At 41.1% G+C, this 25,010-nt stretch overlaps 1 protein-coding gene across 4 annotated transcripts in view; it reads right to left on the minus strand.

Annotated features, from left to right (window-relative positions):
- Nucleotides 1-3,160: 3,160 nt before the first annotated feature.
- SH3YL1 (SH3 and SYLF domain containing 1) overlaps nt 3,161-25,010 on the minus strand; it is a 51,525-nt gene continuing 29,675 nt past the window's right edge. For all 4 annotated transcript variants that reach the window (XM_033054162.1, XM_033054163.1, XM_033054161.2 and 1 more), the window contains exon 10: nt 3,161-3,746. In XM_033054162.1, the coding sequence (XP_032910053.1) occupies nt 3,547-3,746 (200 nt within the window). In that variant the 3' untranslated portion in view covers nt 3,161-3,546. The remainder of the gene's footprint in view (nt 3,747-25,010) is intronic.

A 25,010-nucleotide genomic window follows, 5' to 3' on the forward strand; every position in this document is an offset into this window, starting at 1 on the left:
CCACATAGGTCCATGGGGTTGTTCCTCCTCAGGTGCAGGACCCTGCATTGCCCTTTGTTGAATTTCACAATTCTTTGCTCATCTCTCCAACCCACCGAGGTCCTTCCGAAGGGCTGCACAGCCCTCTGGTGTACCAGACACTCCTCACAGATTTGTGTTGTCAGTGAACTCAATGAGGATGTATCTGCTCCTTCATCCAAGTGAGGAACAAATAAGTTTTGGTAAATTAAAAAATACTGAGCCCAGTATTGAGGGACACCACTAGTAACAGGCCTCCAATTATACCCCATGCCACTCATTAAAACTCTTTGGGATCTGCTGTTTAGGCAGTTCTCAACAAAACGAAAAAGATTCTCAAAACAATTTTTTAAATCTCTGAAACTATAGATAATATTTTAAATTGTTAATTAAAGTGGATGCATTAATTAAAATGGATGTGGAAGAAAGAGCTTTTAACAATAGTTGCACACGGTTTTTATGTTGAACAGAGCACATACCCCTAACTATGACCCTTCAGCAATCACATTGCTCAAGATAAATCCCATAAGGACTGATAGGAAACTGAGCTGCCATATATAAATATAATCACAAAATAAATATGGAAAGTACCTGCACTGTATGTATAGAAATTACTGTTGTCTGATTAACTGCGTTTCAACAGTAAAACTAGTTGTTTTGTATGCTGAAGGTAGCTGCTTATAAAACTGCTTATTGAACCTGCTCAACACACAGAAGTACTTCTCTGCCTTTTACTAAGTATCCCCTTGAGGGAATCCCATGGCTCCATAACTCATTTTTTCTCTTCCAGTACGGATTCCACTGATTTGGTGCTGCATACATCTATCCTCCCAAGTCCCACTAACAGCTGGATAGCAGACACTTCATAACTCATTAAGTACTTTGTGCCAGAGGCACCATCTTCTTCAGTCTCTTTCTCCTGGATCTGGTCAGGCATCCTGTAGCAAAGGAACACATACATGGATTTTCATTGATGGAAAACCTCTCTTACCAGAACATGTGTCTCATGGGTGACTCTGTGTATCTCTAGGTTTTTGTTCCTAGACCTACTGCAGGGAACCTGAGCTACAACTGCTGTTCCTTACAGAGCTCTTAAGTTTACTGAAATGTGCAGACTGCCTTTTACTGTAAAGTGTTTTTACTGCCAAAGCACTTTTGGAATTAGCCTAAGCCCGCTGATGTGAACTGATCCAGCCCGTGTCAATGACATTTAGAATCAGCAATAAAGTTCTGTAGTGCTTCATGATTTGTTTTTGACAACCAATGACTTTTCTTGCATTACGTTAATTTGCTGAATCTTCTCTTTCCTATATTACATGTAAATGAAGACACATTCCAGTTATAAGATATCCTTTCCATCTAATATTTCCCCCTCAAAAGGCAGCTTGGATTTAGTAATCAGTGATATCCTGCAGAGTCTACAGACTATCATGAACACTGAGATTAGACAATCCTCATTTTTCCCCAAACTCAGCTATGACAATCCAAGAAATTGAATTTACATAAACAAAAAAAAGATTTTACTGTGCAAGTTCATTAATTCTGACAGTTTCATGGAAGAAGACACTTGACATGAGTTAAGAAGCTTTAACAACTCTACATAAAGGCAAGTACACTGGTTGAAAAAGCAGCCAGCATTCTGGAAATGACTAATGAAGCATTACAGCAGAATTCTGCTAGTGGATGGTTCAGCTTATAAAGTACAACTAAAGTGCAGCAATAGGATATAAATGCAGGAGGTATTCATTGTGAATATGTGACAATGCCTAGCTTCTAGGACTACCACACTATTATAAATCCTGTTCACTGAGTCCTGATAGTGGCTTATTTGGTGTTTTCTGGTTTAAGAAGCAATAGATGCAGTCTGTCAAAGACAGGCAAGCACAGAACCTGCTTTCTCACCTCAAATTGGCACATGCTACAACAATTCTTCCAAAGGCATATATTAGCATTTCCACTGCAGCTACATGAGGTTGTATAACTCTTCCTACTAGCTGGAAAATATTTACTAAAAAAACGTGCAAACAGTATGGGTAAACAGATGGCAGTGGTATCTATTTGAAGACAGATTTCTGTCTAAATTATGAGGCAAAGTGTATGAAGGATTTTCACTGAAAGGTTGTAAATGCATTTGACTATGGTTTCAGTCTCTTCTGTCTCATCTTGAATGAATGTATTTTGGCCCAGTCAGAAAGAAATACAGAAACATTTGACAATGAGCAGAACAGAATAACTTCCTAATGGTAAGTCTACATTCTGATGGGATAACTTAAAGATTACCTGATAGATTAGTGCATCACAACAGATCGACTATAACTTGGTTGCTGGAAAGATCACACATACTAAATTTCTGGTCCTCATAGAAGAAACAAGGACTAAATACGTTTTCAAGAGGGGAAAAGCTGAGACTGAGAGAGCATAATTATCATCTTGGCATTAACTCCATATAAGAGGCAGATCCATCATATTCAACATTGAGAAGGGAACTCAACTGGTTCTAAAAAACTCAAAGTCTCATTCTGACCTCTGCTCTGATTTGTCACAACAACTTTAAAGGCAGCATCTGTATCTGCAAAATGAAGTTGAAATCTGAGAATGATACTGCTATAAATTACTACCATGTCTCCTACAGAAACATCTTCCCTATCTTACTATTATAAATACTCTCAATTTACTCTGTAGTTTACTTCATGTTGCTCTTTTCTTAAACATTCGAAAAGTTATAAATAGGAAGAAGCAGGAAGAATTCAAGCTCACTTGTGAACCAGAAATTTCTCTATCTTGTGGATAGAGAGATCTGTGAAACAAGTTCCTACAGGAATCAAGGATAAGCCTGTATGTTTTCTGAGGGACTATTCATGCATTTTACTAAACAAACTTTCAGAAGTGCCTAAATTCTCCAAAGGTGAGGGCAGTATAAGGCAAGCTATCAGAGAAACTGAACTGTTTAACTGCCACAGAGTTGTTTAAAAAAAGGTCTCTGTAGGCCTAACACTGAGAAACATTACAGACCTAAAGCAGTTACCAAAAAATTGCAATATCTAGAGTGGTTTTTAAAACCAAATATGAAGGCGCTTTTATCTACCATACCTGTGAAAAAGCATCTGTATTTACTATGTAAAGAACTCTGACTCAGACATGGTTTGAAGCAAATTTAAGAGCATTTATTAAGGAAAGATACCATAAATTACAATTTAATAGAAATCAACATTTTTTTCAGCATATCTAATTCTGAACATTTCCAAATTTTTCCCTCATGTACACATTATACACAAATTGGATTACTTTTTATGGGGCAACTTGCTCAAAAATAAAACACTCCTAAATTTACTATCACCTACTGTTTACTTAAGAAATAACTTTAGGGGAAATCTATGGTCATACAAAGCATTTCACCTTTTTTTGTTAGAATACTGCTAGAATACTATTGAAATTTTATTAAAATCTCATTTTAATAAAATCTGAAAAGTTAAAATAAATTTTTCAGTGTAAATATATTACTACCTCAACATTTCATTTTGTACAAATTTAGTTGTTACTTATGGCAACATAATTGGCTGGAAAGATGCCAGTTTTCCCTCCTATACTTCCTTCCCACCAATCAAACTGGGAATTTGTTTTAGTTGTCACTGTGATTCTGTCTCCAGCTTTGAAAGTCAAGTCACCTGGCTGTTGTCCTTCAAATGAATAGAGTGCTGTCACTTCTACTGGATCACTCTGAGAGTTATCTGAAATTAAACAAAAAGGAAATTACTAGTGCCAGCATACACACTAAGTTCTTAAATAGAATATTCTTAAATAACAGTAGAAAAGGGTGAAAAAAACCCACTAAAATAATCTATATGAGCATATAAACCACCAATGAAAAATCCCTTCCATTTCCACAACAATCTTAGGAGAGTGAAATTTGAATTCCAGCCTATCAGCACAGTCTCTTTAATAAAATAATACCCCACACAAAGTAAAGATCAGCCATTTTTCTGTATGTTTCATAAGGTCAGAGATAGTGGGAACAAAAGTTGTGTGTTGAAGAAAGCACTAACTAATGTTTCATGAATGACTGCAATCAGAGCCACTACTCAGGTTTGAATTTTGGTTTGTGTTCTCTGTGACAGCTTCTTCACGGAAATTGCAAAACTCAAAGGAGAAATTTTGAATTTTTAATCAAAGATCAGGATATAGGACTGCAAAACACAAAATATCCATAGCACTTCCCTTCTTGTTCCATAGGCTTTGCAATGCCAAGGATTTTGGCATATCTCAGATGTTAAACAGAACACACAAAATGTGCCAGTAGAAAGAATTGATTATAGTATAATATACTGGAAGTGACTCGGTTTGTATAGTGGTATTTTCAACCACATATACAAATGGCTTTTATTCTCTCTACACCAGTCTCTTACATAACTCTTTCAGTCCTCAGCTGGGATTGGAGTCATGCCATGAGGCTTCTAAACTAGTTTTAAACCTATCAAAATCTTGGATACTATTATCCATCCTCCATTGCTGTAAAAAAAATTTTAGCCAATATTTATTATTCAACCAATGTTTATTACCACTGAATTTTAATCTGAGTATCTTCAATTTAACAATAATTATATTTTCTCTCAATTCCTTTAACTGTCTGAGCTATAGGAAGTAGTTGCTTCAGATTAATGTAGATTTAGAAAACAGTTAAATCTCTCACATGAGTGAATCTAAAAGTGAAAAATGGAAGGTGCAATGGAAGATTAGTTAAAAGGAAATAAAGTTTACATATGTAGAGAGATTTCAGGATATATTGCTCATATTGACATGATGGCTGCATAAATGCTCAAGCATACGAGATTAAAGAATTTTAGAACTAGTTGCACCTTCTTGCTGTCAAAACTGTTGCAAAAGGTGAAACCCAGCCTCTCACTAGTCTACACATTGCAAGCAGAGCTAGAAAGTGAGGTGGGAGAAGCATTGATACAACTTTTTAATATTAATTTTGCAATCTGTCTTCAGCAACAGATACCTGCAGATTTTTTTTCTTCTGGTTCCTTTTATCATTTCAAAATAAAGTGGAAAAAAATTTTCCCTAAGGCTCACAAAGTGTAGCCAAAGAGGACAGTAAAGAACAATGAACCACAAATGTATGCATAAAGAGCACAGAGTTACTTCCCCCAGCACCTGTCAATATATATGTTCATGCTACAGGTTAGTGCTTTATCTTCACAAGCTGCATTTTTAGCAATCATCAAAGACTAATAGAAAATTATTTGGCCATGAGCTGGGAGGGATTTGATTGCAGAGAAGTCAAATGCTAGCTTTCTTGATCACACAATATCTCTCTCCTGATATCTACAGTCATGATCTAAAGTCATACACAACACTATTTCTTTTACTGTGAAAATAAAATCAAATTTATCAGGTCCATATTTCTATCAGTTACTCTTACAAAAAAGGCATCATTGCAGTTTTTCTAAATAGCTCTTTTACTGTCACATCTGAAACCCTGACAGACTGAATATGCAGGAATTACATGATATTCCTCCAAGAATCCAAGCATTTAATGCAGTTGGGATGATATATGATATGCTCTCATGCACAGTGTGGTTTGAAGCTAGATATTTTGATCAAAGAAATAAAAAAACCCCATAAGAATAAAACATCAACTTTTTACTCCTAGCATTAACTGAAGAATAGTCAGAAAATACTGTGGCCCATGACCATTTGCTACCAGCAATAATTTAAAAGCATTTTTCATCTTTATTTCTGTCAGCTCTTTCAAAGCCATTTCTACTTAATTTTCCCTAGTAGCCTTTTCCCATATTATATTTTAGTTTCATTTTATTTCACATAAAGATTCCAATTTCCCTGCTTTAATTCTGTAGTTTTGTAGCACAGTGCAGACAAAATGCATATTTTTTGCCTCCAGAGCTCAGCAGCCCATGCTTCATATTTATATGGATCCTCCTAACAATGAGGTACCTTAAATGAGCACACCATTATGAAATCTACCACATAGATTATAAGGAGGATCTATGTTGTGTTCTCATTTCCCAATGTCAGTTTTATGTAAAAGGGTTTTAAGTATAATTGTTATATTCCACATGAAGATTGCTGAATGCACATACAGAAACGACAGTTGCAGCTCACACAAGATGGTGCTACAGTGCTACATACAGCATATGATACTAAAATAATTGAGATTCATGAGTATGCACGCTGCAAGAATAACAAACAACATTGTAGAAAACTCTTATTTGTTATTGCCATTTGAATACATGCTTCCACAAACATGGTGGTCAAAACAGAAATACAGACATTTTGGTTGAAGACAAATTAGTACAGTAGCCAGCATATATATTCAATGCTCCAGCATACACAGGTATGGCATGTGCTTGATGACAAACTTCTCTGACCACAATATCCTTCCATTTTATTTATCTTTACATACCACAATGATTTGAAGATTTTGTGAAGGACCACTGCTATGGATAAAAGACGTGGTGGGGTATAAACTAGAGTGAATTTATGGCCTCTTGAGTGTGCTACAATACAGCCACCCCAGAACAAATGAAAGAGCAATAAAACTATTTTTAACTATGGTACATTTATTGTACAATAAAAGCATTTTCTTTAAAGTTGTGTACACTTCTGTGACTCAGTTAAGAGTGCCAGTCTTTGACTACAAGGCCAGTTGGCACACTGGCCACATACATACCAGTAAACACTGACCAGAGCGACGAGGTACAGGCAAACTGCCTACTGGTTCCTATACTGGACTAACAGCCAAACCACAACTCAGAATTATTTGGGAAAGTGCAAGGTAAGAATAATGCCAAGGCATTTTCTAACAACACAACCACTTAAGTAAATGAGTTACAATGCTTGGGCCCATGCCTTCACACTGTTTAATTTACTAGTAGATATAGTAGTCACTAGCTCCGCGTTCTAATGAGGGCTTATAAAATATTAGTAAAGCCATAGGCTGTTTCTAATGAAACTTTTGGCTTAAGTTTATGATACTTTCAAAACCCATATCTAAGTTGGAACACAGAATAGTTGGAACTATTCAGTTCAGCTGTGGGCCCCAAATTTAATTTTACTCGCAATAGATGCATATATCCCCAAGCCATCAAATATCTGATGCTGAATATCTTGCAGAAGACACACTGCTTTTGGCCATGGACACAGCAATAAAACCGAAATAAGTTTCATGTACTTGAGGTTAATGGTGAGATTGCTAAACATCCACTTTGAAAATTTCACTAATTGTCAGTAATTTGAGAGTTAGTTTGATTTTGTGGGTCATCTGTGCACTGATGTAATGGTTTGATGCCAAATGGCAAGCACCACACACACCTCACTCCCCACCCCCTCAGTGGGATATGAAAGAGAACTGGAGGGCTAAAAGTAAGAAAACTCATGGACTCATGGGTTGAGATAGGAACATTAAAATAATTTAAATAAAATAATTTTTTAAAATTAAAATGTCATTAAAATGTAATTGAAGGAAAATAACAAGAAGAACTAAAATCCAAGAAAAGCAGGTGATGCAAATGAACAGCAATTGCCCACCACCAACCAGATGATGCTCAGCATGCTCCTAAGCAGTGGCCCCCCAGGTAGCTTTCCCTCAGGTTTATATACTGAGCATGACTCTGTGGGATATCCCTTTACCCAGCTGGGGTCAGCTGTCCAAGCTGTAATAGAATTCTCATTGCTTAAATGGAGACCTAGAAAACTAAGCAACCACGTGGACCTGTTTGTGCAGAAGTAAGAGAAAACCAACAAACAGACCAAATGATGGAAAACAACTAATAGATTAGGCAGATGCAAAAACCTGTGCTTCGGAAAACAAACATATCAAATATCAGAAAGGTTTAGTACACTCTTCAGAGGCATTGAAAGGATCAGGTATTGCTCATAGGTTTAGCATGAGAGATATAACTAACAGTGAACAGACAAACATTGGCTCTTTACCCATCATGGGCTTTTGCTTGGAAAGGGTTAGTATAGAGTTTATAATCAGAGTTCAGGAAAGAATCCCAAGTAAGTTAAAGAACTAGGTCAATTATTGGGCCCTTCACAAATTGGAGTAAGAAATGATAGTTGGTGCCATTAACAATGAAGATTTGATAGGAAATTGTAATGCCAACCTCAGAAAATGGTCTGGATAACACCACCTGCTAAGAAGTGTGGTAAGGTTTACTACAGTAAGTGTAAATACTGCACGTATACATTTACTGGTTATACTAAAATGCCTGAAGGATGTTTGGTCCAAAAGATCATATTAAAAAGAAACAAACATGTTAAAGAGAAAAAAAAACATTAGCTCAATTCAAAAGCTATAGATGAGCCTGTGCAAAGAAGGCAAACTGTATCCGAGGCTGCATTAGGCAAAGTATTGACAACAGGTAAGGGAGGTGATCTCCTTTACTCAGCACTGCATGGCCACACTTGGAGTACAGTCCAGTTCTGAGTTTCTCAGTACAAGAGAAACATGGACATGCAGGAGACAATCCAGCCATGTAGAAGCTGCCATTGGAGTATCTCTCCTATGTGGAAAGGCTGAGAGAGCCTAAGGAAGAAAAAGTTTATTAGTATCTCTAGATAGCTGAAGGAACAGTAAAAATAGGGTGGAGCCAGGCTCTTGCAAGTGATGCTCAGCAACACAGGCAATGGGCACATACTGAAACACAGGAAATGCTGACTGAACATCAGGAAACACTTTTTTAGTCTAAGGGTGACTGGGTAGGTTTCCCAGAGACTTGATGGTGTTTCATCCTTGGAGGTATCCAAAAGCTATACAGAGCCGGTCCTGCTTCAGCAAGGGCGTTGGACTAGATGATATCTAGAGGCATTTTTCAACCTCAGACATTCTGCAATTTGGTGAAACATTTTAAAGAGACTTTTGAAATAGTTACCTGAAAGTATTAAAGGAACATGAAAATTTTTAATTGTAGGGAGTTTGGACTAGAACAATTGTAATCAAAACCCAATTTGATACTAATGGAACTCACACTGTCAGCATCATCTGATGGTCAGGCCAGACAGAGCAGACACTGACTAGCCTGTATCCAGCTAGGGGAGTGCCACATGGAGCACGCCTCATAGGGACCCACATCTCTCTGAGGATGGGACATCTTGTCAGGACCTTCTTGTCAACATATGGATCAGTGTGTTGTAGGGAGTTGCACTGGCACACAAACAAATCAGTTTAGCCTAGGACTGACATAGCAACTCTTAGATTGGAGTTTAGTAAAATAACAGGCTGAAGAGAAAAATTCATTGGTGGACAAGCAATACCAGAGGTGAGATGAGGCAGTAAATGGCAGGAGTAAGTATTATCTTACAGGTATGTCAGCCTTTGTTGCGTTCCTCAACAGATGGAGCTAGATCTAAAAACCTAAAAGGTAACACTGGCTCCTTGCAGGACACGTGAAAGACGGAAAAGAGAAAAAACTGTCTTATGGCTTATTCTGAGCCATGTGAGTTAGTGCATTACAGTCGAAGCCAGCTTTAAGGGAAGAACTAAAATCATAGTATGGAATCCAGAAAGTAACAGTTATTCAGCTCCTCCACTTACTGTTCCTAGAGGTGTTATAGTCCCTTCCTTCTTTATAATACCTTCAATAAACCTTGAAATGAAGAGGGATCTGTCAGGGAGCACTTTTGGTTCTGTTTGAACTCGATAAGCCTCAAGGTTTATTGAGTTTTATTTTAGATAGGATTTGGGTAGGGACTACAAAACCCAGAGAGATACATTTTATGCTGGATGCAGCACATTATACATTAGAATATGAAAAGCAAAGGGATAGCAAAGGAAATGGCAGATAGTAAATTCTGAAGGCATAAGGGTAACTACTAAGGACAAGGACAACTTCCTGAAGGAGTGTTAGAGCTCATGATAGGATGAACTGAAGAACTAATTTTCTGACTTGAGAAATGCAGCAGCACTGGGTCATGATGATGCCTAAAGGCAGGCAGAGAAACAGTTAAAGTTCAAGTTGAAGTAGGTAGGTGAATTAACCTGTGATGCTTACAAGATTGAGATGAATGCTAGATCTGTCAGGGGGTGCTATAGGTTCTGTCTGAGCTCAATGATATACTTAACATGAAAGCCAGGGGGGAATGTAAAAAATGGACAAAATGATAGGGCAGGAAATTACAGTAATTTCACGATTACAAGCCGCACCGTCTTGACTAAAATTTTGCTCCCACCCCAGAAATGTGGCTTATACTCAGGAGTGGCTAATATGTAAATAATTTTCTGACATTTCCAACCCCGGAAGTGCCAGCCAGGGTGCCGAGCCAAGCACCTGCCAGTAAACCCAGCTTTACGCGATTGTTACAAATTGGTTACTCTGTTGCGCGGCGGGTGGAGCCGGGCTCTGTGCCCGCAGCGCCGGGGGGGAAGGTGGGGACTCCCTCCTGCTAGCCCCGTGGCCCAGGGGGAGGCAGGGGGCTCCCGTCGCCTGCCACGGCTGCTGCAGGAGCAGGCAGGCTCCCATCCCCGCCTGCTGTGGGAGCCGGGGGGCTCCTTCCCCTCCTGCCGCCGTGGGTGCTGGCGGGCTCTGTGCCCCCCCTGCCACCGCAGGGCAGTACCGGGCTGAGGCGACCAAGCCCAGCAGCAGCAGCAGCCGGTCCCGAGTGGCCCCGCTGAGTGGCAGCACCGAGCTGGGCCACCTGGCCCCGTCGGCAGGCCCAAGTGGGCTGAGCCCTCATGGCCCGAGCCGAGCCAGTAAACCCCACGATCCTGCGATTCTGTTACTATTTGGCAACTTTGTTGCACGCGGGTCCTCGCTGCGAACAACAGAGCGGCTTATAATTGGGTGCGGCTTGTGTACGAACAAAGAACTAAATGTTGCCGACACCCGGAGATGCGGCTTATAGTTAGCGCGGCTTGTAATCGTGAATTACTGTAACTTTGAAGGAAGAAATGAATCTAGATGAGAGTAAAGAAAAATTGAATTTGCAAAGGTCAGAGAGAAGGATGTTGCAACAATTGAATCATAACAGGAAAAAAGCGTGGACAAAAGTGGAGACAGAAAGAAAAGGTTGCACCTTTAAAATGGCACTCAGACAACATCTGTAGGTTCATTGTTCCTATAACCAAAGTGAAAACTTCTAAAGAAATTCAAGTTGAAGAACACAAGAGCTGTGCAGTGATCAGCAAGAGGAAGTCTCAGATTCTATTTGACAATTTTTATCTTTAATTCTTAACTAGTTGACAAAAGAATACCTCAGTAAAGGAAAAATAGTTCTTTTCTATCTAGCAAATTAAAAGCACCAAAGGACAGCTAGCTGTGAAAACTTAGCAGAAAAATAGAGGGCTGAATAAGGATGACTTCTCAGTGAGACACCCAAAATATAGATATAAAGGTGATTACAGCCATAGCCCAGCAACAGAATTCAGGGATCATAAGTGCGACCAAAGAAAACAGAAGATATATATTAATCTACCAGGTTACATACAGAAGGATGGAATGTAATTTATAATATGTGGTTATACACAGGTCAGCAGAGACTTGGAAGCAACAGTTACATCAGTGAATCACTCCTTTCCACGTTATTGCACTTGATGTCTCCAAATCAGAGTCCAAGTTCCAGTGCCCAATCACACTGGCATTGATGCTGATAAATTAGCAAAGACTAATTTATCACCATAGATAGAACCAATGGCTTGAACTGGGAGCAAGAGAAATTGCTTTAAAGAAGGTGAAGCACATGAAAAACCACAAAGCAAGATAAAAGAAGATTAGGTAACAGCAATATTATCAGCCTTGGATTTCATAAGATGAAGGATGAGATAATACTGTGAAGAGATATTATGAGTTGGAGGGTTAAAAAGAAACAACTAGATCAGACAGATACCTGGGACACAGAGAGAGAAGAGATAAAACAATGAGAATCTTCTCCATCTGTGAAAACTCTCAAGTTTAGAGAAGATGTGAACTGAGAATGAGTAAAATCATCATATCTGCATCAGTATCCTCCTGAAAGATGAACAATATGAACTTGCAAGAGGGGACAGACACTGGCTAAGACCTGAATGGTCTAGTAATGCAAGGCCTCCATACAGGTGAGACCACCAGCTCATAACTAAGTGAACCACATCCTCTGAGATCTAGGTCAGAGTCTGGTGTGTTGCCAGATAATAAACTGCCTTTTTTGCCACTTCTCTTTTTACCCCCATTAGTTATTAGTTAATCCAACAAAAAGTCATTGGTTGGATTTGTAACTATTTTAAGGTTACAAAAAGAGAAAACAAAACAAAAACCACACACAACCCCCCCCGCCAAAAACCCCCTAGCAATCAGAAGACTAGAGGGATGCAAAGTTAAGACGGAAGATAGATGTCTTTGTGATTAGTGCCTTGATCTGTTCCCTGACCATAAAAAATACTAGTACGTGAAGCAAATGGTGCAGCTGTTTCAGAGAGAGTAAGGAAACAAGCCTAAAACTGTTGATACTAATTTAGAAAATACTTAAGAAAAGCATTAATCAGGTTGAAGTCACAGCATTAATTGTGTACCAGACTGATACAGAGAGAGGAATTGGATGGCGCATTGTCTGATACCATGCTATTTCTGTGTTGCTCTTTTCTCCAAAGAATTATGAAGCCAAAACTACCAAAGCCTCATTTTTTCAATGAGACAAATCCACTATCTTGGTTATGTATGATCAGTCATATTGGGCAGCATCTACTTTTCACTATATCTAAACTTACCTTCTTGGTTTTCTTTATATTTGAAGTCTATTTCTGAATTATTACGTAAAAGAGCAGCTAAGAAAGAGATTTGATTTCCTAGGGACAGTCAAAGAAACATTCGAAGGCAACTGAAAAGAAAGTGTGGCAGAAAGATGTAAGGTTTAGTGCTGGGTTTTTGAGGAAACCGCTAATTATTCCAACATACCACTTTCCTGAAAGCTTTTCAGTTCCTTAATGCTAAGGATCTCACACCTTATCTTGCTATTACATTTTTTAATTACAGTAATTTCACGATTATAAGCCACATCTGATTATAAGCCCCACCTTACAATACAGGGTGTGATAAAAGATATCTATTCTATCACCATCTGTTGAGGGTGGGGGCAGTGATCCTTATCTCAATGGCAGATATTCTGCTAATGGGCCATCCATTGAAACCAGGCAGGGCATTGTTCTTTATCTTTTCACAAACCATCCTTCCTCCAGTGAGTCATTTTCTGCTAATGGCCATTGAGTCCCACTGTGTGACTGGTAAAATTGCTGCATCCCATTGGGAGTTGCTCCAGTCAGGGGGACGAGCCCAACATTTCTTACCAAGATATAAACAGAGGTTTTGGGACACTAAGGGAGCCCCTTTCTCCACTGGACTTCAGAGGAAAACCAGATTTCTCCACATCACCACTGGACCTTTAGAGGGAAACCGCACCTTCTGCAGGAGCACTGCTTCAACTGAATCCCATCTGTCACTGCAGGAGGATGCAGCCACCATTTATTGGGACTGCTACCAACACCCTGCCTGACAGGGTGTCAGGTTGTACTCTGACTTTGTCAGGGTTTGGAGTTTGTTTCTTTGTAGTCCTGTATTTCTATTTTAATTTCCCTAGAAAAGAACTGTTATTCCTAATTCCTATATTTTTGCCTGAAAGCCCCTTTATTTCAAAATTATAATAATTTGGAGGGAGGGGGGTTTATATGCTCCATTTCAAAGAGAAGTTCCTGACTTTCTCAGCAGACACCTGTCCTCCTAAAACAGCAACTTTCTGTTCTTTGTCCATATATAAGCCACATCTGATTATAAGCCGCACTTTGGGTTCAGACCAAAATTTTAGTCAAAATGTTGCGGCTTATAATCGTGAAATTACTGTACTTTAAATGTTTTAAAACAGGAAAGAATACTAGTTTTAAATTCAAAATATGTGAATTATAGTAGTCTTGATCATAATAAGTCTGATAAATTGCACTCTAAGTTATAATAAAGAAAAAATTGAAGATACTTTGTTGATATTCCAAAACCAATCTACATCTTTTGATAATCTAAAAGTAAAGTTGTGTCAGTATCTGAAAGAATACCTGCATGCAATTAAATTTGTCCCCTTAGAAACAAAGCAATGGAAACAATTTCATTTATGTTATAGCAGTTAAATTTTCACTAAATAACTCCGAAAACACAGAAAAAGATACTCTCATATGTAAAGACATCAAGTTTAAAAAGTACAGAATTCTACATTCTACATAATACTACATGCACATATAAAAAATTAATCTCTTTTTTTGTAACTAAGTTTTCCACTCATGACTTTTGAAAACAATGAAAATGATGAAAATTGCATCAGTTTTCTGTTATTTAAATAGAAAATACAGTAGTTTCACGAATACAAGCCGCACGGATTATAAGCCGCACTTCCGGTGCCTCGACAATGTTGCTGTCTTTGTCAATAGATAAGCCGCACCCCGAATATTAGCCGCACTTTCATTCGTCGCGAGAATCCGTGCGCAGCTTTCACAAATTGGCCAATTAGTAACAGGATCGCGGCATAGCGGGCTTTACTGGCTCGGGGCGGGGCCAGGAAGGCTCGGCCCGCTCATGGTTGCCGACGGGGCAGGGTGGCCCAGCTCAGCGCCACGGCTCGGCGGGGCTGGCTGGGTGGTGCTGCCGCCGCCGCCGGGCTCGCTGGCCCCCCTCTCCCGTCAGCACCGCCCCGCTGCCGCGTTCGCTAGCCCTGCCGGTGGGCTGCCGCCGCCGCCGCCGCCGGGCTTGCCGGCCGCGCCGCGTTCGCTAGCCCTGCCGGCGGGCTGCCGCCGCCGCCGCCGGGCTCGCTGCCCGCCCCGCGCCGCGTTCGCTCGCCCGGCCGGCGGGCTGCCGCCACCGGGCTCGCCGGCCGCCCCCTCCCGTCTGCACCGCCGCCGCGTTTCCTCGCCCTGGCCGGTACTGCAGGCCCCCGCACCGCCGGGCTCCCCCACGCTGCTGGCCCCGATTCTGCTGGGCTTCCCCCACTGCCAGGCAGCCCCACCCGCCGGCCTTCCTGCTTCTGCCGTGCTCCCCTGCACTGCTAGCCCCAGTTCTCCCAGGCTCCCCCGCCCTGCTGGCCCGGGCTCTGCCGCCCCCCTGCCCCGCCCTGCTGGCCCAGGCTCTGCCGCCCGCCCCCCACACTGCTGGCCCCACCTCTGCCAGGCTTTCCCACCTCAGCCGGGGCCGGCCGGGCTCCAGCTTGGCTTGGGGCTGCCGCGGGCTCTCACTTCCGTGTTGGCAGCTTTTAGAATTTTGTTAATGTATTAGCCGCCCCGGAATATTGGCCGCACTTCCGGGTTTCCACCAAAATTTTGGTCAAATTGGTGCGGCTTGTATTCGTGAAATTACTGTACACAGTTTTCAATGGGTGTGACTACCATTTTGAATATCTTCTCAAATTTAAAAACATCTGCATACATTATGTAATAATTTTATGAAAAAGGATTGGGTTATTTACTTTCTGGAATGTAAACAAAGAACGAACAATTCTAAAGTCATGAAATATTTAAACAACACTTCCTCAAAATGTCCCCTTTATGACCACATAGAATAATGAGAGCATGGCAGAGGTAGTATCTCATTCCATATGACTTTTCAAAAAATTGGCATCTTGGAGATTAAGACATCATTAAGTTCAGTTCACTAAATATGTATACTGATAAATATTTTATGGTTGAAGAAGTTTAATGCAAATAATATTCCAAGTTCTGATGATGCTTGAATTTCAAGGCTTTACCATTTGTAAGTGGTTTCTAACAAATTTAGGTAATGTCAGCTTTGGCTTAAAGTTGCAGCTTAGAGCCACAAAGGTGATGTTGAATTCATGTTCACAGCTAGGATGCACAGAAGTTAAGTCAAATTACTGAATTATCTAAGTTGCAATGTCATGATAAGCAGAAATAAAACACATTAGAACATTGAGATTCACTTACTGGGCCCTTATTGGGGAATATCCACCCTCAGGTTTTACCATTCACTATGTCTAAAAGCCTGATTAGGCCTAAAATAGCAGCATCTTGGGAAAATGTCAGATGATCTGTTTAAAAGCTTATGAAGGAAGTGAAGTAGGGAAAGTCAGAGAAAGGATGAAAGAAAGTGTCATGTGAATTACTACACAGAGAATAAGAGGTCAGTAAATTAAAAGATTTCATAGCTTTCTCCTCCCTTGACAAGACAAAACATCAGCCAGTGAGGACTAGGGAAAAATGGAGTAAAGAAGAACATTTTTGTAGTGTATTATACACTGTGACTGCAGAAATTAACTTTTCAACTCCTATATGGCAACAAAATACTACACATTCTAATGGTTACTTAGAAAAAGTCTTCAAGCAATTTCCATTTAAAAAGAAAAATAGTAGCCTGTTTCCTAAATACTAAAAGTCATAAAAAAAATTTTAGTTCTTGAATCACACCAGTATAAGATGAGCTCTTTTCTCTACCCAACATGCTCATTTTCAATATTCTTAGCTTTTAGCTTAAGAAAAATGGGGTTTATCTCATCTTCTACAGCAGAACAGATGTATACTTACAAATTTAATTTTAGTTGTTTCTGGACAAATAACAAACCAAGTGTTTGTTCAACCAAGCCTTACAAATGAAATCTCAAATGTCCTATTCACATTAAACTACTAATTTCCTTAATGGACTCTTTAATTTTGCTTTTTAAATGTAAACTCACCTCAAAAAACCCTCTGCATACAAAAAACAACCTCATATATCACTGAACAGATGTTTAGGAAGGCCTAGATATGCACAGTAGATTTGATATTTTACATCTACAGGTACTAATCTGCTATAATCAGATATATTCTGTACAGATACTTGAAGTATGTCATATGCCACCATTGATCCAAATAATCCCCAATAATGCTCATCTGATCAAAAGTCAGGAGACACGATATTCAACAAACCACACTGAGAACAAAATCTCTTGCTTAGCTGTTTCTTTGCCAATAATTATGGTTTGTTTTGGCCAAGCAAACAAAATCACCTGTATTTCTCTACTTTCTGAATAAAAGCTTCTTAAGACACTCAAGTATTTAAATTCAATATTGAAGTCTGCAAATCAGTTCTTCATGACTAAGAAAATGAAGATAGACTTTTTACATTAAGTGAGTTTCACTGTCACTGGGATAAAACAGTAGTCTTTAAATGCCCCACAAATGCCTATTTGTGCTCAGTTAAACAAACCTGCTCCAAGGAGGGAGAGAAGGCATAAAATTGCATTACTCTATTCTACATTCACTTATAGGCAAAGAATTGTTCTATACCTAGAACACCTGAAGGCTCGTGTTACAGCAGCTGTAGATTTAAGGCAATTTTAAAATCAAAGAATGGCTTGGTTTGGATTTCATTTATCTGAAATCCAGATAAATGGCATCTGTAGCCCTTCCCTTGTCCACTCCATCACAATCACTCCATCATAGAAGTTGATTGGATTGGTCATGCAGGACTTTCCCCTGGTGAAGCCATGCTGGCCGCCTCACATCACCTCCCTGGCTCACTGTACTTTAGTATAGCTTGTAGGAGGATCTGTTCCATGACCTTCCCAGGCACAGAGGTGAAGCTGACAGGTGTGTAGTTCCTGGGGCCCTCCTTTCCACCTTTTTAAAAGAGGTGTACCATGTCTTCCTTTTCAGGAGCTACCCTCTTTAATTTATTTCAGTATTAAATGTACACCCAAGTTCTTGAACGAAAGGCAAAACCAGATGTTAAGCCCTCTTCCACTTCCATGAGGACTGCCTCAGCAAATCCTATCTTTTGATTTAGTTGCAGTGCTAAATGTTATGTATTACTTTAACTGGGTACTTTATCCAGGTTTCCAGTGTTACAAAGCCCTTCAGTCGATTTTCAGAATAACTTAAAAACTACATTCTCCATTAATAAAGAAACAGTGTCTGGAAAAAACTAAGGCAAAGTTAGCCACAGATGTTCCATATAAGGTACAAGACCTCAATTTTGCAGCAAAGCCTCAACAGATAAAAAGTTCATCATCAGCTGAAAATCTGTATGCATGGAATGAGATATTATACACATTTTTGTAAGAGACTCACAAAACCCATGAAAAGGCTTATGTTCTTTTGACCTCTTCTATATAAGCTAGAAATGGATCATTTCAAAGCAGATTCCATGTTACCAACTCGTGTTGTTACTGAACAGTGTCATGTCTAGCAAACAGAACTGGTGATTGAAACAGAGACCTGACTATATTTAAAGTTTAAGTCACTGTGCAAATTTAGCTCATTCAGTATGAAATGTATTTCGCTGGTTTTGAGTTTCTGGCCTACTAGGGAACATGCTGGCTCATCATCTTCATCTGCTGATGGAATGCTTTCTATCTTTGTTTCAGCACACTCAGCTTTTGCATTAAAGAAGTGCCTTTTTTGTTAAGCATCTGTGGATGTATTTGATATTTAGGATATAAAAAAACCGCTACCTCCTGCTTGGAAGAGTCAATTCCATAACAGTACTTTTGCTGATTACTTTTTGGTTTTTTCTGTCTTTTCAAAAAACAAATTTTCATTCAAAGTGAAAAGGTCAAATAAACCATATCAATGTCAAGGGCTTTATCATGCTCAAGACTACATTAACAAAAATAATGTCTGTGCTGAAATCAAATTGCAAAAACTGAGATGCAATGATAAGCACAGCCTTCATATTCTGAAAAGCAAAGTACAGTGACAAGAACTGAGCTCTGTTTTATTCAGATCAAACTGATGATTTAGAAATCATCTTTATGTTGACAAGCTTCTCCATGTTTCCTCTGCGCATACCGAGTTAGCATCTCAATACACAGTCTCTGCATTTTGCTTCTCAAATCTCTGTGCAGTCAGCTTCAAAATTTCTTTCAAGGGTATTATAGGCACATAAGGTGGTTCACTTCATAGAAGTATTAGCTTTTACAACAGTCTACAACCTCAAGAAATAAACCAAAGAGTATTTAAGGCAACAATTCTACGCAGTTTCTGGCAGTTTCTTAGGTTAATCCTTTGTGAAATACTGATTGATTTTTTTTTTTTTTCCATGGAGAAATATTTCTCTGCACTGGTTAAAATATCAAAATTATATGAGACAAAGAATATCGCATATGGAAACATACTAAGTAATAGTACTGTACAAGGCCTCATTTGAAGGTCTGTTCACATTCACATTCCTAATCATCAATGTTTAAAACTGGTTGAGAAAATAGCGAACCAAGAACAGAAAACCTGTTTTCAAGGCAAAATGAGAATGAGCTTCAAAGAATAAAACAAATTAAAGATGTTACTATTACCATGCAAAGAAATCAGACAGAAAAGTACTTTTGCTAGAGAACCAGGAAGCATGGGAAAATAATAATTAATCTTGAAAAGAAAAAAATATAGATGAAAAGGAGAAAGTTTCAAGTCATTGTAAAAGATTCAGAAACTGCTTTCTGTAAAAGGAACAAGTACCTCCTGTTTTAATACAAAGTCCAGCACTTTCATGATAACATTTATATTGTATGAACACCTGCGATATATATATAAACTTGTTAACTTTAGCTGCACTAAGGGACATAAGGGCTTTTGAAATCTCTGCTAGGATTTATTCTTGGCACAATTACTAATTCTCATTGCTTTTGTGTTCCTTCAGCAGCAGTACAGCCATTATTAACTCTACCTATATCACAGGCTCCATCAACTTTTAATTTCAAAAGGTATTCAATCAATGTTCCCCTTCTGTGTCAAATGGTGGCTCAAGCAATTGTACTTCCATGTACAGTATATCCTATGGTACAATCCTGTAATCGTTTGGCCACAGTTTAAACCGGTAGGAGAAAAGCAGATAGCCCTATTCATTACAGAACAGCTTCAGCAAGAGCTAGAAATGGCACAGAACCATAAACTAGAGCCTAATCTGACCAGTGAAAACTCTGCAACATCCACCATCACATGGATGCAGCATCTTGGACATTCATTATCCCCCATGGAGTGCTGATATTACACCTCCCAGCTAAACAAAACCAAACTTTTTAATGAGAATACTCATTACATTGCCCTAGTCAGTTATGATAAACTTCCTGAAATGAAAAAGCAAACAGTACCACAATTTTCAGCTGAAATTTAAGAATGGTAATAATAGTATTCTTCAGATGCTTTTAATTCAAGTGAAATATTGGCTGTACAGATGCTTGTTAAAAGACAAAACTAACAGTAATCACATCCCTTGGTTCAAGGAAGAGGAAATTTAGGCTTGCAGATGGGATTCAACCACTGGTTCACATTTGTCCAATGTGCAGGCAGATTTTTCCTTCAACAGTATCTCCAAACTTACTCTGCTGTCTCAACTTCAAATTCTGTCTCATCTTTCTGTAGTTGCTGACAAAAGCCAGAAATGCCGGGACTAGAGAAGACAAAGTCTAAACCTTATGGCAGAGACCAATACTTGAAATTGTGGACCAGAGTAAGTTTTCCCATTATATTTTTCCTTACAGAGGAGTTTTCTATTTTCCCGTTTTTAGTCTTCTTTTGACACCTTCCTTGCTACTTAGCAAAGGAGCTGCTAAAAACACAAACATGCACCACTGAGAGAAAAGGGGGAAGAGAGGTGCAAATCTCAATGTCTATGAAAAAAATAACACTTCCTTTCCACAAGAGGAGAGGTCACTTCTATCTGTGCTTCTTCAAGGAAAAAAAAAAATAAATTGTTAATGAGAAAGACAAACCAAATGAAATACAACCAGAGAAGTCTGAATGCAAACCTTGCATGACCGCTCCATGCAAAGGTAAGAAGTTTCTTGAAACCTTGTCTTTTTGTAGAAATGAAAAGCATCATTACACCATTTCTAGAACAGTTATTTGCTGTACAAATTTAGTTTACATTAGTGTCTGGGGTTTTTTTTGTTTTTTGTCTTTTTTTCCCCCCTATGGCCTCCTATTTCTTATTCAGGGACCAACAGCATTTCCACAAAAGGTGAATGACCTTGGTTCAATCAGCAATGTCCAGCTGGCTGACCTGCATGAGGTAACACTGAACCAGCACAGCCAAGGTAGATGCAGGACCCCCTCCATGACAGAGAATACACCACTTTTTGTGGAACCATGGCAACTAACTTTACTGCTTATAGGAAAATATATTTAAAGGGGGTGTTCCATCAGGTGCAAAAATATTAATTTCCCAGAGAAAAGAAAGTCTTTCCTTAGCATTTAGCATAAAGTAGATGTTCTTATCCCTGCAATAAAGTGCCAGCCCACCATTACTGCAAAAGACCCGCATTTCTTACAATAGTGTTAGTTTTTGTCTCAAGTCAGTCAGACACAAGGCGTTTCACCACACTCTGGAGAGAAATCCTGTATATCTATCACTTCCTTGAGGTAGTCAAAATTTCTGTGTGGCTTCTATAAACGAAGCAGAAGTTTCCATACTCCCAAAGGCTTTTCTGAATAATAGACAGGAAAGCAATGTAAGCTTGCTTTAGTTCTATTGCTTGAACAACACAGAAGCAAATACTATCTACAGCAGTATTCAGGTTTGAAACATTTAAAGCAGTATTCCAGATGCTAAAGCATTAATCTGTATGAGTTACAATGGTTTCAGACAAAACTTCAATCTATATTATGTAACATCTATAGGGTCCAGTGAACAATTTCATGTTCTAATTCTGTGAATCACAATTATCACCTTAGTGGTGCTTTACACTTACAAAATATGCATTGATAGCACTGATTTTTTTTCCGTGCTTTAGTTCAACTTTCCTAATTTTTATTCCAAACCATTAAAAAAATGCCAAGAAAAAAAAATTTTACTCATGCCAGGGTAGCTAGTTCACAGCTAGCACAACAGCTCTCTGCCCACGCATACATCAGAAAGACCCCAATTTCATTCTAGCATGTCTGACCTCAATCTCTCTGTGCCTTGTTGTATTTTGAGTTAGCTGATTATATGCATCAAGTTATTTGTTTCAGTATGACCAGTGAAGGCCTGCACGCTGCATATTTTCCTCTCAGCTTGCCACAACATAATCCATAAGCAGCTTGATTATCTGACTTATCACATTCATGATAGTAATAGTACGATCCTAGTAAAAGTGAATCAGGGATAAAAATAGCCTCAAAAATAATTTCCTGGGATTTCCTGGGTTTGGTTAGTATTAAGAAAGAGCTCATAATAGCAAGAAAATTAATACTGTGGGGGACCACCAGATGGATGTTTTATTTTTCTAGTAACTAAATATAAATATGTCACAAGTCTTGCTATGAAAACCACAAAAATAGACCACGCTCAGCTAAAACTCTTAAAACAAAAACTCCCACACTTTACCAAATTAGTAGACAATGCCATGAAGGATTATGGCAGAAGCATTATATGTCTTACTTTGTAAAATTTTTCTGAAACAAATACCTATTTGTCACACTGAGCTGTTGTATTGATTTTATAGTTTATAATCTGCTAAGAGTTTCCTCATCAAATTATAGAATTGAAGGAACAGATTACTGCACAGCTTGGTGAGAGTTCTTCCTTACTATAGTTCTGCTTGATCCTACTGCAAATCCCTTCCTTTCTTGGAAAAGGAGTAATTCATACACTGAAGAATAAAAAGTGGCTTTTTTTCCAGTTTCAGATTCACAGCACATATCTACAACACCTAAAGGAGTATGTACACATCTGATTTTGTCATGTTTTCATGGATGATTTAATTTCCAGTTCAAAAGCAAAATGGATTTTTTCCCCTCACTGTGAACCACAGTCTTCCTCCATCCTTAAAAACAAGAGGTTGTGGACTCCTCCATTCCAGGTCTAGGCAGATATCAGGTACAAAAACCATTTTATAATCTTTCTTAACTAAAAGGTAAAAGCTTTTGATTCAATTTTACTACAATTCAAGTTGGTAAAGAAAACTTCAGAATGATGAAACCGTTTTAAATCATCTTGATCCAGAAGAGACAGAAAGAAGCAAATAATGAAATATTGACAATATGCTAGAAAGGCAGACCCAACATGTATGCTTTCTAACAACAAAGGAAAAGCAAAAATTCAGGTATTGCACTAGGAGAAAGTTAGTCTGAGACCACATAGATAGCTGATTTTGTTTGTTTCAAAAGTCACAGAATAGATTTACTTCCCTGTTGTGGTGCTTAGTCTCATTTAAAATAAAAATGCCCAAGTCAAAAGTCACACATCAAGAGGAGATTTGGGCACATTTACAGTAGTTTCACGAATACAAGCCGCACGGATTATAAGCCGCACCCCCGGTGCCTCGACAATGTTGCTGTCTTTGTCAATAGATAAGCCGCACCCCGAATATTAGCCGCACTTTCGTTTGTCGCGAGAATCCGTGCGCAGCTTTCACAAATTGGCCAATTAGTAACAGGATCACGGCATAGCGGGCTTTACTGGCTCGGGGCGGGGCCAGGCAGGCTCGGCCCGCTCATGGTTGCCGACGGGGCCGGGTGGCCCAGCTCAGCGCCACGGCTCGGCGGGGCTGGCCGGGTGGTGCTGCCGCCGCCGCCGGGCTCGCTGGCCCCCCTCTCCCGTCAGCACCACCCCGCTGCCGCGTTCGCTCGCCCGGCTGGCAGGGCTGCCGCCGCCGGGCTCGCCGTCCGCCCCGCTGCCGCTTTCGCTCGCCCCGCGCCGCGCCTCGCGAGCGCCGCGCCCGCCCCGCGCCGCGCCCGCCCCGCGGCGCTTTCGCGGCTCGCGGCGGCGCTTTCGCGGCTCGCGGTTCGCGGCGGCGCTTTCGCGGCTCGCGGTTCGCGGCTCGCGGCGGCGCTTTCGCGGCTCGCGGCTCGCGGCGGCGCTTTCGCGGCTCGCGGTTCGCGGCGGCGCTTTCGCGGCTCGCGGCTCGCGGCGGCGCTTTCGCGGCTCGCGGTTCGCGGCTCGCGGCGGCGCTTTCGCGGCTCGCGGCGGCGCTTTCGCGGCTCGCGGTTCGCGGCTCGCGGTTCGCGGCTCGCGGTTCGCGGTTCGCGGCTCGCGGCTTGCGGCTCGCGGTTCGCGGCTCGCGGCGGCGCTTTCGCGGCTCGCGGTTCGCGGCTCGCGGCGGCGCTTTCGCGGCTCGCGGTTCGCGGCTCGTGGCGGCGCTTTCGCGGCTCGCGGTTCGCGGCGGCGCTTTCGCGGTTCGCGGCTCGCGGCTCGCGGCGGCGCTTTCGCGGCTCGCGGCTCGCGGCGGCGCTTTCGCGGCTCGCGGTTCGCGGCGAGCGGCGGCGCTTTCGCGAGCGCCGCTTTCGCTCGCCCCGCCGGCAGGGCTGCCGCCGCCGCCACCACGCTCGCCGGCCGCCCCCTCCCGTCTGCACCGCCGCCGCGTTTCCTCGCCCTGGCCGGCACTGCAGGCCCCTGCACCGCCGGGCTCCCCCACGCTGCTGGCCCCGATTCTGCTGGGCTTCCCCCGCTGCCAGGCAGCCCCACCCGCCGGCCTTCCTGCTTCTGCCATGCTCCCCTGCACTGCTAGCCCCAGTTCTCCCGGGCTCCCCCGCCCTGCTGGCTCGGGCTCTGCCGCCCGCCCCCGACACTGCTGGCCCCGCCTCTGCCAGGCTTTCCCACCTCTGCCGGGGCCGGCCGGGCTCCAGCTTGGCTTGGGGCTGCCGCGGGCTCTCACTTCCGTGTTGGCAGCTTTTAGAATTTTGTTAATGTATTAGCCGCCCCGGAATATTAGCCGCACTTCCGGGTTTCCACCAAAATTTTGGTCAAATTGGTGCGGCTTGTATTCGTGAAATTACTGTACATTTCTCTTGTAGCACAGTTGACAGAATATTTTTGTCAGTGGGCATTTCTAAACGTGGAACTGCACAGTGAAGATAAATACAGTAATTTCACAATTATAAGCTACACTATTTTGACTAAAGTTTTGGTCCGAACCCGGAGTGCAGCTTGTAATCCGGAGCGGTTAACATGTAATAAAAAATTCTGAAATTTGCCAACCGGAAATGCGAGCTGGCAGCAGCCCCAAGCCGAGCCAAGCCCACCCGGCCCCAGTGGGGTAGCGCTGGGTCAGGGGGAGCGAACGTGGTGGGGGCGGGGCCGGCAGTGCCAGGCCCCGGGTCGGGGGAAGCGAATGAAGCGGAG

The sequence above is a fragment of the Catharus ustulatus genome, chromosome 3 (assembly GCF_009819885.2).
Source record: "Catharus ustulatus isolate bCatUst1 chromosome 3, bCatUst1.pri.v2, whole genome shotgun sequence".
NCBI lineage: Eukaryota > Metazoa > Chordata > Aves > Passeriformes > Turdidae > Catharus > Catharus ustulatus.